This window comes from Blastomyces dermatitidis (genome assembly GCF_000003525.1).
Source record: "Blastomyces dermatitidis ER-3 genomic scaffold supercont1.11, whole genome shotgun sequence".
NCBI lineage: Eukaryota > Fungi > Ascomycota > Eurotiomycetes > Onygenales > Ajellomycetaceae > Blastomyces > Blastomyces dermatitidis.
In genome coordinates, this window is record NW_025544784.1 from 235720 (window position 1) to 248971 (window position 13252).

At 38.7% G+C, this 13252-nt stretch overlaps 1 protein-coding gene across 1 annotated transcript; it reads left to right on the forward strand.

The window, feature by feature from the left end:
- Positions 1-9958: 9958 nt before the first annotated feature.
- Positions 9959-12835, forward strand: BDCG_08336 (beta-1,3-glucanosyltransferase 3). Its single transcript, XM_045424115.1, has 5 exons — positions 9959-10483; positions 10592-10629; positions 10714-10739; positions 10822-11580; positions 11677-12835. The coding sequence occupies exons 1-5, from the start codon at positions 10403-10405 to the stop codon at positions 12345-12347; spliced, it is 1575 nt and encodes a 524-aa protein (XP_045272899.1). The 5' UTR covers positions 9959-10402; the 3' UTR covers positions 12348-12835.
- The last annotated feature ends 417 nt before the right edge of the window (positions 12836-13252 follow it).

The window sequence follows — 13252 nt, forward strand, 5'->3', positions numbered from 1 at the left end:
TCTGTGAAGTGTAACAGAATAGTCTATATGATTGATTAGATACAGCTTATCATACTATATAATGAAGATAACTTCTAATTTAGTAATCTTGAGAGTATCAGAACTATACTCTTAAAGAGAAGAGTATTATCATGCTCTCAGCTATATTAAGATCTCATTACAGTTTGATATAACTCATTACTTTTATATAGATAATTTCATCTCATCTGAACTGATTTTCAATCACTCTATAATATTATTCAGATATATTATAGAAAGATCTGATTGATAAATATAAGAACTCTGCTTCTATACAAGATTAGCAGATTACTCTTTCTTAATAGTAAGACACTGCTGAGGTATTACTTCAGCTATTCTTACTTATGAAATAAGAGAAGAGTATTCATCTATTATCTATATAGAATAGCTAGATGCTGACTTCTCATTAAAGAAGTCAGTGATTCATTTTTCTTCTACTGAAATATATACAAGAGTTACTGTGTTTCTCATACAATCTTCTTAGTATACTAAGTATCATATCTGTGATACTCTCATAATAACCCTGTAGTCTTGTGATTCAAAGGTTGCTTAAGCCAGTGTACGATTACAGGCGTACGCCGGCTTCTTATATATTGAATCTCGTACGCTAAATTAATTAGTGGCCGCTAGGGCCCCCTTTACATTCGTACACGTACGCTAGTAGTTCAGAAGCATACATGTACGCTAGTAGTTCGGAAGTGGCTGCATTATTATCCGACAGTCATACATTCTTCTGAACCACATCCTCCCCCACCAGATTCAGTCACGCTCATATGACCATGTCATATGCCCTAGCTTCATGCAGATTAGCTCACTACTAGCATTTCACAATTATATGACCTATCTCTGATTCAGCTAGCATCTCATGTACACCCTCACAAAGAAACTTTCACTATATTACATCACTTATTCACTAACTTTTCTCATTCTTCAATTATCTTCTTCATCATCATCATCATTGAACATCACTATCTCATTCAAGATTTCTATTTCTTCTTCTGTTCAACTCTTTTCATCTGTTCATCTATCACATTGTATGTGTTTCTGACAATGGCTTCCTGTTCTCATAACAAGTGTCATTGTAGTACTCATATCAGGCAGTTTGTTAGCAGTAAGTGTAATGTGTTGTGAAATGTGATCAGAACTTGTTTATCTTCTAACAATCATCAGAACAACATATTATCATGAATGATGATACATCTTCTTCATCTTCTCATATGCTCTCAATCATTTCTTCTTCTCAGTGAGTTTCTGATTATGTTTTCTGACATGATTTTGTGTGGACACAGATGCTGATGTTTGTTTTTATTCACATAGAATCTTCATACATTGACAGATTCATGTCTGCTGATGATAGTAAACCCAGTGTTGAATCATTGATTAAGAACTTGAAGAATGTAATAATGAAGAAATTGTCTGTGTCATGTGTGACTGAGTCTTCAGCATTTCTTTCTATCTCTTCTGTCACTTCTTTCCCTGCTGCTTCCTCTCAATCTTCTACACTTGTCTCTGTGTCTGGTTCCCCTGCTCTCACTACCCCTGTTCCTGCAATTTCTACTTCTGCTACTCCTGGTTTTACTGTCTCTGCCTTTCTTACCAGCTCTCTCTGTTTCAAGAAGATGTTGCATAGGCTCAGTGAACTACATTTTCCAGTATATACACTCTCACTCTTCTTACTGACCTCTAGAATAATTTATTGTACAAAGACTGCATACAACACAACTATCTGAAGCTCAGTCACAGACACTGATTATTACATTTGTTTTAAATATTCATGATGAGATAATCATTCATTTATATCAGAGAATCACTCTCTCTCTTAACAGTATTAAGATTGTAAGTCTTTTTCTTTTTCATCTTTTCTTTCTGATACTGATTTTTCTGTTCTTAGAAAAAATCATTATGAGTTTTACTGTGCATGAAGTCATGATATTCACAGATATCAAGAAACTTTTTACAACTGTAAAGTTCAATATCATGAGAATATTCACTCTGATGAATTTCTTCAGAATGATAGATCTGTATCAGCCTATTCTCTGACATCTGTTATCTGACTTTATGATACAGACAAAAGATATCTGTGTTTTCAGGAACAGGAACATGAATGTCATACTCTTTTACACCCGCAGGCATGAGGCTTGTATACCTTGTCTGAGATGTTGTCATGAGAATGAGCTGTTCACATGCTGTGTCCTGCTTCCTGCATTCTCTCATATTCTTCTCTCTCTTTCTGAGAAGTCTCATGTGTGTTGTAATTGCACATACAATTCTAAGACCAGTGAGTGTTCATTTGATAATTGTTACCCCTGTTTTTGCAGTTTCATATGCTAATAATAGTTCTTAGTTACTCCGGCGTCAGAGGTCATTTTAATCAAAGATAATAACACTGCTGAGACTACCCTCTCCTGCTCTCAAGCTCCTTTCATTGCTTCTTCTCCCTCTTCTGCGGGGAAGGTTGTGCGCACACCGGATTGTAAGTATTTGACTCTGGGTGGCTTCTGTCATTCATCTGATTCTGCATCTTCTTCTTCTTCTGTTTCTTCTGCCTCCGCCCTCTCTGCCCTGACTCCTGGTTCTGCGGGTTTCACACTCTTCTTCAATTTCTCTACATGTACATGTGTGCATTTCTATATTGACATTCCAGTCAATCTTGTGATCAATGACATTAATATTGTATACAGAGTAGTAGAGGAATTGAAGACATACATGGTGTTGTTATGAGAGTGGCTTGTGACTCTCAAATTCCTTGCAGATCTTGAGTTTTGAGATTTCCTTTGTTTTTAGTGTTTTTCAGGTGACATGGCATTGAAAATAGATTAAATGTGTGATGTATAAAAATGAATGAAGTATGTATAATAACATTTGTCTTTTGCAGCTGATTCTTACAGTTGATAATCAATTCATTATTTCTTTTCTTACACTTTTTCTCTATCTGCTAGTCACTACTCTTACATGACCTCTATATAATACAGCATTCAGTGACTAGGTTCAGCAGCTTTCAACTTTTTGTGATTCTGTCTTGCATATTATACTGTCTCTCTTCACTCACTCAGATTACTACAGTGAACAGCTCATTGAAACTAATCTCATCTGATCTCTGAGTATCTCTAGGGGTCAAGATAGCTTGGTCTCACATATTCACAGATGTTTCAGATAGTTCATCCTCTGTGATCTCTGCAATTGAACTGATATAAACAGTCAAATTCAACTCTGAATTTCTTTTCCTTCTGTGATCTGACTCATATGCAAGTCTGCTGCTTTGAGATCACTCTTTGCTGTGTTGCATCTGCTGTCTGCAGCATGTTATTATATGACTGACTACAGTCTTATCACTTATTGAAGTGTGATATTCATCTGATTTCTTCATTTCTTCTCATTCTTTTCTTATAATTATGAAAAGGTCAGAATAAGTGAGATCATCTGATTCATAAGTGTCTATGATTTCTCTTACTTTATAAGGCTTTTTAATTGTAAGTCTCTTCTTTTTCAACACTGACAATAGTGCTGTGAATAATCATAATTCACTCAGGTCTTGTATCTTTGCTTTCACAAGTTGTGAACTATTAATTAAGTTGTATAAGATCTGTTCCTCTGATTCTTTCAATGTGTACATTCTCAGAGAATGTGATTTGAGTATCTTATATAACTCAAATCATCTAGATTGAAACTTCTCAGAACTCTCATTGTATATAAGAACTCACATTTCTATCTTGAGACTTGATTTCTTAACAAGTGAGTCTTGTATTCTTTTCAATTGAATTGCTCAGTTCAGGAGTAACTTGTTAGCTTTTATGCATGCATGGCTGATCTCTTTCAATCTTGGTTCTGCATCCGCGACTGTTGCATCTGCAACTGCTACTGTTGTGTCTGTAACTGCTCCCTCTCTCATCTTTTTCAAAGCATTCTCTGGGATGCGCGGATGCAATCCATACAACAGGTAGAATGGTGAACACTTGGAGACTGCATACTGTCAAATCCGCGTGGCCAATAGCGCCTGCCTGAGATATTCATCTCATAGTCTTATAGACTTACTCACTAGATATTTCATCAGCATGTTGCTCAAGATTTCATTCAAGTATTTCATCTTCCTGTTTATTCATGAATGATATGATGTTGTTCTACAATATCTTGTCTGTAACTGGCTCATGAAATGCCTCATCACTTCTTCTATGAGATTTGTACCATTATCAGTTAGAATCTCATGCAGCATTTCATAGTTAATATAGATCTCATCATGTAGAAACTTCATTATCATCTTCTCTGTCATCTCTGAAACTGCTTTCATGACTGGCCAGTCAGTAGTGTAATCAATAGCAGTGATTATTCATCAATTTCCATTTGACATTCATGACAATATGTCTATGAGGTTCATCTCTCATTATTTAAACAGTTGTATTATACTCTTCATCTGATGTTATGCTTCTTCATATTCTAATTCTTTCTTAGATTCTTTCATGACCTGGCAATTCAGGCACTCATGAGCATATGTCTGAATGTTCTCAGTCATGCTTGATCAGTACACTCTTGATTTGAGTATACTCATGAGTTCAGGGCTTTCTAAGTGATCAAATTCTTTGTGCATGTGAGCTATCAAGTTGTATTGAAATGAAGATTCTAGATAGAGAGCTTCTGCATATTCTAGATCATGATAAAGCATAACATCATTTTTCAATTTTCTCAGCTTAAAGTTTGAAAGCATTTCTTCTACTACTTTCACAAGACACTTATCATTTGACATCTTGTCATTCTTCAAGCAAGTGATCATGACATTCACTCATTCTGATTCCTTGCATTCTCTCAGTGTGTTTAACATGAATGTTCCTTGTGCCTGGTTTGCAGAACTCTCATCTATGAAATCAGGTCTGCAACTGATTATATTCAGCATCACTGCATTCAATTCTTTTCAGTATTTGATATGAAGATTGTATACTTGAAACTCTGAGATTCAATGTACTAAGCATTTGAAAGATTTTGTCATTGATTATAGATAGATGAGGCTTTCATGATCTGTGATCATCATTGTCATATACTCATTATCAATATATCTATTTCATAACATCAGCACATGCTTGATCACTAGCAATTTCTTTTCATGCACTGAGTAATTAAGCTCAGTGCCTGATAGTTTCCTATCATTGTATGTCACTGAGTGCAGCTTGTCATCCTTGCTCATCTGTAGAAGAGCGTCTCTGATAGCTCATTTGAATGTGTCTGTCTTGATGTAGAAAGGTTTATCACAATCTGATTGAATAAGCACTGAGAATATTGTTACACATTCTCTCAGTGTGAGAAAAGCCTCTTCGCACACAGCATTTCAGATGATTGAATGAAACTTCTTCTTTTGCAGATTTGCATCTGTTTCTCTTAAGAGATCTGAGAGTGATGCAGATATTCATGTGAAATTCTTGATGAACCTGCAATAGTATAAGATCAACTCAAGAAACTGTTGTACATGGTGTACATTTCTCAGCTGCGGTCAATTTACTATGACATTCAATTTCTTCAGAATGAGGTGTATACAGTTATCACTCACTACATGTCTCATGAACTTCAACTCTTTCATTTCAAACACACACTTGATTGATTTGATGTAGAGCTTATACTCTGTCAGAGTTGTAAGCACTTCATCAAGATGCTTCAGATATTCATTGTATGAGTTTGAAAAGACTAGAATGTCATCAAGATATACAAGACATGAGATTTCATTCTGTTTATAAAGAATTGTATTCATCATTGTTTAAAAGATAACAGGTGCATTTATCAGACTGAATGACATTGCTAGGAATTTGAACTTCTCTTATTACATATTAAACACAGTTCACAGAACTGACAGTTCATCTATACAGATCTGTCAGTATTCTGAGAGAAGATCAATCTTTGATAGATATCAGATATTTTCAATCATATTCAACTGTTGTTGAATTCATAGCAGTGAATATTCATTCTTGATTGTAAGCTTGTTGAGTGCTTGATAATTAATACACATTCATCACTCTTCATCTGCCTTTTTCACAAATAGAACTGGAAAGCCTCACATACTTGATGAAGATCATATGAGACCACATTCTAGAAGATCTGTGATCTAACACTTCTGTTCTTCAAGATGTGTTTGTGACAGAGGATACACATTCTGATTGACTGGTTTTGCATCCTCTGTGTCAATCTCATGTACAAATCCTCATTTCAGCAGCAATTCTGGTGAAAGATCTGTTCAGAAGATCTTCTCATACTTCTTCAGAAGCTTCTTCATACACTTATTCTTCTATATATCTTTTATCTTGATTTCCTTCACTTCCAGGTTCTGTATGACATACAGAATGCTTTCAGATGAGATCTTGTGAATCATTCTCTTTGTCTATTGATGCATAAGCAGATTTAATTCTTCTATATCAGAGATGTGAAATGTTCTTCTCATATCAGTTGATAGAATTATATGAATCATTTTCTTTCTATCAGTCAACTGCATATGACATGTACATCATTGAATCTGTGAATTAAACCTTTAAAATCAATCAAGTCTGAGAATAAGATCATATTTCACATTCTGCAGCTCTCACACTTAAATATAGCAAGATCATTCTCTGAAGTGCAAGGGAACTCTTACTTTTGCAGGTGATATCAAATATCAGTTATCAGATAATCTTATACATTGAGAATTCTTCACTCAGCAGACTTCTTTCAATCTTCAGATTATATAATCATCAATATATTATATCAAAGCTTCTGTATTCACTAATACTTTTGCAGTCATCTCTCAATTCTTACTCAAGTGTCTCTTATACATTAATATTTCAGATCTCAAGGCATTGAGATGAGTATTCACTTCATTCTCACTTACATCTCAGTCAGAAGCCTGCTTCTTCTTTGTATTTATAGAATTCAGAGAGTCATCTAACACAGGCATCTCTTTCACTTTGAAGGCTTTTCATAGAATATCAGTGAGTGTCTCTGAGCTCACTGATTCTACTAGTTTTTTGACTGCACACACTGAGTGCAATCTTTTACATCATGATTTTAACATCTGCAGTTGAAACAAGCTCAATACTTGCAACACCAAGGTTTTCACTCAGAAGATTTCTTTTTTGAGAGATTCAGTGCTTTAGCAATGACATTCAGATCTAGATTCATCATATCTGAGTGTGTAGCTTATGTCATAGAAGTCTGATTATCTGTTCTTCACTGAGATATACTTGATTGCAGTATTTTCTGTTGTAATTGACTCACTTATTTCTGTATAATGAGAATGTTATATACTTCCTTTACTGTGTCTGACTGTGAGGTTAAGCATTTTCATTCTACTCTCAACTCAGATGTAAGATCATGAATGAAGATCTGTAAACAGAAAGATGTTGAAAGCTCTTCATTTAACACAAGATAGTATAAGCTGAAGTGTGTGAAGTATAATATAAGATTACTCACTTATCTACACTCAGTGAAGTGTTTATAACACTTGTCTTGTATATTCACTTTCTCAAAGTTATACAAGATTCACTTGAAAAACTCATTTCATATTTATAAGAATGAATATTACTCTGAATCTGTGAGATTCATCTTTTCATCAGTTATTTATAATGACTTCACTTTTTCACATAGAAACACAGCAGATCTTAAGACTTGTTGAAATTCTGTTAACTGTCTGTCTGTGAGTTCACATTTGATTCAATAATATAATTGCATCTGACTTAGCTAGCTGATTACAGTATCATTTTTTCAGTCACTATTAAAGCTTGATAACTTCAGCAGATCTTCTGACTTGATATATTTCATGCTCAGATTCTCATTCTGCACAGTAATCTCTGATAATATATACACTTCTGAAGAGGTTGTGAATAATTATGATGAGATCTTCAGATTCAGTGTAGTTGTCTGTCTGTGTAAATGTTCAATCTTCTGCTGTAGATCTAAGATCTGGTTTTCTCTATTCTTATTAATAATGATGATTGCATCAGTGAAGCTCTTCATAGTGAATACTTGATCTGCAGTGAATGTCAATTGTTGTTTGATCTTCATCTCAGCCTGTCACTGTGTACACAAGGCCTTGATCTTGTTTAGAATTCTCATATATGTACAGAGCTTTGATTTCAGTTCAGCAGTCTCAGCTGCTTTTCTTACTGCTTTGAGTAAACCCTCTGAAAGGTTCTGTATATCTTTCAGTTCAGATAGCAGAGAAGAATGTTATTCATATCAGCTAGAGAAGATATTCATTTCAGTGGTTTCTTATTAATTATATAATGTCTATCATTATCACTGTATTATTATATCACTATATCACTGTATCATTATATTACTATATCATTATATCACTATATCACTCTGTTATCATTATATGACTTCAGTGATGATCACTCTTCCTTTTTATCCTTCTTTTGAGTAGAGAGCAGACTTCTTTGAATCTGGTTCACTGCTCTCATCCCCTTTCTCACACCTCATTCATTCGCGTCTCATACATGGCATTTGCCTGAGTGTGAAGTTTTCCCTCAACAAGTGAAGCAGCATCAATCAGATGCTCTTTCACTCACTGCCCTTCATACACTATTTTTTGAGACATTCTAGGACCACACTGGCATGATAACTATAAATCACTTTGTAGGCAGAATTATCACACTCTGAAGAAGCCTGCGCTCCTCACCGGTTTTTAGACATGCTACCAGATGTGATTCAAAGGTTGCTTAAGCCAGCGTACAATTACAGGCGTACGCCGGCTTCTTATATATTGAATCTCATACACTAAATTAATTAGTGGCCGCTAGGGCCCCCTTTACATTCGTACGCGTACGCTAGTAGTTCAGAAGCGTACGCGTACGCTAGTAGTTCGGAAGCGGCCGCGTTATTATCCGACGGTCGTACGTTCTTCCGAACCACAGTCTACAAGCTCACTATTCAAGCAAGATAGTCAAGCTCACTCATACAGCTTCTCAAACAACTACTCCTACATAACACCGCTGACTAGCCACCGCTTCGGTTCCGTCACGTTACAGTAGTGTCATGATGATGTTAGAAAGTTCTGCGCCGTCTCAACGCCATCTTGACGTTTAATATTCGGCGACGTGTCGCCGAATAAGAAAAGTTGGTTTTTCTATAATATATAGAGAGAAGGGAGATAATAACAGTACAAAAACACAAAATAACTCATTTGACTCAAATGTCATTATAGGCTGCCGTAGTTACTGCGGTTAATAGATAGCTACCTCTCAGCTTCGTTGTTCAGCACTGGGGTTGGTCTTGCTCCTAGCATTCAGGTAATGGTCTGTGAGGGATAAAGATGAAAGAAGCCTGCAGACGAATTATTGCAGATCCGAAGATCAAGAAAAGGGGTTGGCACAGTGTCTATTCACCATTAACTTCTGATAGGCTCGAGAGAGAAGAGAGAGAGGCGAAGAAACAAGAAATTCTGGATAAACTGACATGATTGACTCCTCTGAGTTGATTAGGATGTTTCAGTTGGGAGGCGTGTTTCGGAATCGGCAGGCAGAAGTTTCAGGGATTAGTTATCGATATAAATTACACCACTCGTGCATAAACTAGGACTTAAAAGATGCACCTATCATGAGTAGGTATACTCCCTATGTTTCCTTAGCAATATAATCTCGCTGAGCAGAGAGCATTGCCTATTTACTCTATCTACCAAGTTGCAAGGTATTATTATACTTTGTAGTACGGAGTAACCCTCAGCAAGTATCCACAGATGTGCGCTGTCTCCGGAGTATTGACTGAAGACACGCTGAGGTGTAATATATGTGTAATCTTAATACCAGGGTTGACAGTAGTGCAAGAAAGCTTACGTAGGCAGTGCCTGAGCATTGGCGCCTCACGGGGCATGTGATTGGTGGAAGCATGGCTAGTTCCAACTAACAAAACAAGGCCTCACCGAGGTTCCTCCCAGGGGCCAGAGGACAGTGGACAGTGGACAGTGGGCAGCCCGCAGCGGGACCCGATCCGTACCATCCAAATCTGTAGCCAACCATGGACCATTGCCGAGTCTATCGCTAAAAAGTGGCTGACATAATCCCCCTGTTCTCCCGCTCTTCTTCTCCCCCTTGCTTCTTCTCCTTTGTTCAACGTCGCCCAACTTCCCATCTGCTGTCTCTTTTCCTCTTCTTCTTCCTTTTCTTCTTCCTTTTCTCGCTCATTCCTTCCAGTCTCTCGTTAGGACCCTATGTCCACCTGACTCCTTCTTTTTCTATCTCTCGCTCTTTTTGTTTCGCTCTTCTTCAATACTCTCTCTTGAATATCCCCCTTTTACCAACTGTAATATCCTTCACTCCCCATTGTCGCACACACACGCACTCGCGCAACTCGCATTTAACCCTAGCCCAACTTAGTTTTAACCTTTGTATAACTATTAATTACCTTACATATTCGTTGTTGATTTCATCCTCCCGCCATGAAGTTCTCCTCCGTCATCGCGGGCGCCGCTCTTGCGGGTTCGGCCTTCGCTGCTGAGCTGGACCCCATTGTCATCAAGGTAATGAGCTCTATTCCAATTTCTAACTACCGCTCTAAATTTTTAAATAAAATCTATTTATTCTTTTTCTATGGCTAACTGGGGGTTTGAGATTCTTCTTTTTTCTAGGGCTCCAAATTCTTCTATAAATCTAGCGGCGAGCAATTGTGAGTCTCTAAATCCTTCCTTCTATGATAATAGTATATCACTCCATGCCATAGACTTATACCTATGTCTAACGACCATCCCAGTTTCATGCGCGGTGTTGCATACCAACGTAAGCGGACAGCATACTCGGTTTCTACATGATGTACAACCTTTTGGTTCAATATCTAATTGTTATGTGTACTTCTATACAGAGGAAATCTCCAGCAATGGCACTACCAATAAAACTGGCTATAAAGACCCCCTTGCCAATGTCGAGAATTGCAAACGCGACATTCCACTCCTCCAAGAACTAGAGACAAATATCATCAGAGTCTACGCGATCGATCCCAAGGCGGACCACACCGAGTGCATGGAAATGCTCCAGGAAGCCGGCATCTACGTGGTCGCTGACCTGTCTGAGCCCAGAACCTCGATCAACCGTGATGATCCTAAGTGGGACATCGAACTTTACAACCGCTACACTGCCGTCGTAGACGTGCTTGCCCCTTACTCAAACGTCATGGGCTTCTTCGCCGGCAACGAGGTTTCAAACAACAAGTCCAACACTGACGCTAGTGCCTTCGTCAAGGCTGCCGTTCGCGACACCAAGGCCTATATCAAGCAGAATGGTTACCGCTCCATTGGTGTCGGTTACGCTACCAACGACGATGCCGATATCCGCGATGATATGGCTGATTACTTCAACTGCGGCAGCAAAGAGGAGTCTATTGACTTCTGGGGTTACAACATCTACTCGTGGTGCGGTGACTCTAGCTTCAAAGAGTCTGGCTACGATAAGGTTGTCAAGGAGTTCTCCTCCTACTCTGTCCCCGTCTTCTTCGCTGAGTATGGCTGCAACGAAGTCCGCCCACGCAAGTTTACCGATGTCGCTGCGATGTACGGCCCTCAGATGACACCCGTCATCAGTGGAGGTATCGTGTACATGTATTTCCAAGAGGCTAACAACTACGGTAGGTCTTGAACGTTTATATATAACCCACCCCCTCCCCTCCCCCTTCATATCTAGGGAATCCAATATATTTAACAATATACCCTGAGAATAATAGGTTTGGTCGACCTCAAGGGTGACAAGGTCACACGCCGTGTTGATTTCAAGAACCTGAAGGAACAAATTACCAAGGTCGACCCCAAGGGTGTCAAGATGAGCGAGTACAAAGCCGAGTACACTGAACTCTCTGAGTGCCCCGGGACCAGCAGCGCATGGAAATCCCACCCGTCTCTCCCCCCCGTCCCCAACCAGGAACTCTGCGCCTGCATGGTCAAATCCCTCTCCTGCGTCGCCAAGAAGTCCATCGACGACGAAGATCTCGGTGACAAATTCGGCACCGTGTGCGGTCTTGGCGAGGATGTCTGCGCCGGCATCGCCCACGATACTGAAGATGGTGTATTCGGCGCATACAGCATGTGCGACCCACGCGACCAGCTCTCGTTTGCCTATGACACCTACTACAAGCAACAAGGTCAAGCCGATAGCGCCTGTGATTTCGACGGTGCCGCGCAGCTGCAGAGTGCGAAGGAGCCATCGGGCACCTGTGATGACTTGATAAAGCAGGCTGGCCCGGATGGGAAAGGAACTGTTACCTCTGGACAACCTGGTTCGTCCCCCTCATCTGCTGCTTTTACGACTACTATTCCCGCGTTCAATATGGGATTAATTAGCGTGGGTGCTTATGTTGTCTGTGGTGTTTTGGCCGGCCTTGGAATCGTGTTGATGTAAAGAATTTCCCCCCCCTTTCATTCTTTTTTTTTTTTTGTCTGTATTGTGCTGCGGTAGCTGGCTTGCTCTCTTTGGAATAAGAATTGCGGAGAGAATTTCTTTAAACATTACATACCTCACATACATACACATGCCTCTTCCTCCTTCCCTTTTGACCTGTGATATTTGGTGCGGTTAGCCTTTTCTTATTATTCCCTTTCATGAGTGCTCTTTTTGGAATTGCAAAGGTACTTTTGCCTCATATTTTTCCCCTCTCTCTTTCGCTTAATAGTTCCCGTTTGTATATCCCTCTTAATTGATATTTGTAGTCTTTACGTCTTACCTTTTATTGATATATTGTTATTTCGAAATTCATACGGATTAGTTGGTTACATGGTTTACACGTCTGCTGGTCCCTCTTGCTCATCCTGTCAAGTGAAAAGTAAATTTTTAAGAAAATATTATTCCATGGATTACCGTTCATGGCCTACATACAGATATAAAACAGGCATTTAGATAAATTCAGAAAGAATAACATTAAACCACCGAAAATATGGCGTATGTGGCGGCAGAAACGGTGTAACTGATGTAATCATATCAAATCAAATTTAGTGATTATCATATGCGCTGGCTTTACTATTTGCACCAATCCATCTAAACTTGCGTAGTTCCAGGGAAACTCAGGTCACTTGTGCTGTTGCTGCATAGCCATCGTATGCGCACCTGTGTCACCCGTTGAGAAGAGCAGATTAGGGTACTGATGTCTTTGCTTCTCTGCCCACCTTAAACACCCTCAAACCACTTGTGTGTCAACACCTCATGAGCAGTGATCCTCTTTGCCGGATCAAAATTCGTCATTGCACAGATAAAACTTTGAAAACCATCATCAACACTCTTGCAAAGGAAAAATAATCTGTACAGGTTGT

Excerpts from the sequence above, each read along its gene's own strand:
- BDCG_08336 (XM_045424115.1), top strand. The coding sequence starts at position 10,403 with ATGAAGTTCTCCTCCGTCATCGCGGGCGCCGCTCTTGCGGGTTCGGCC. Across the intron at positions 10,484-10,591 it reads TGGACCCCATTGTCATCAAG|GGCTCCAAATTCTTCTATAA; the intron begins GTAATGAGCTCT and ends TCTTTTTTCTAG. Across the intron at positions 11,581-11,676 it reads CCAAGAGGCTAACAACTACG|GTTTGGTCGACCTCAAGGGT; the intron begins GTAGGTCTTGAA and ends TGAGAATAATAG.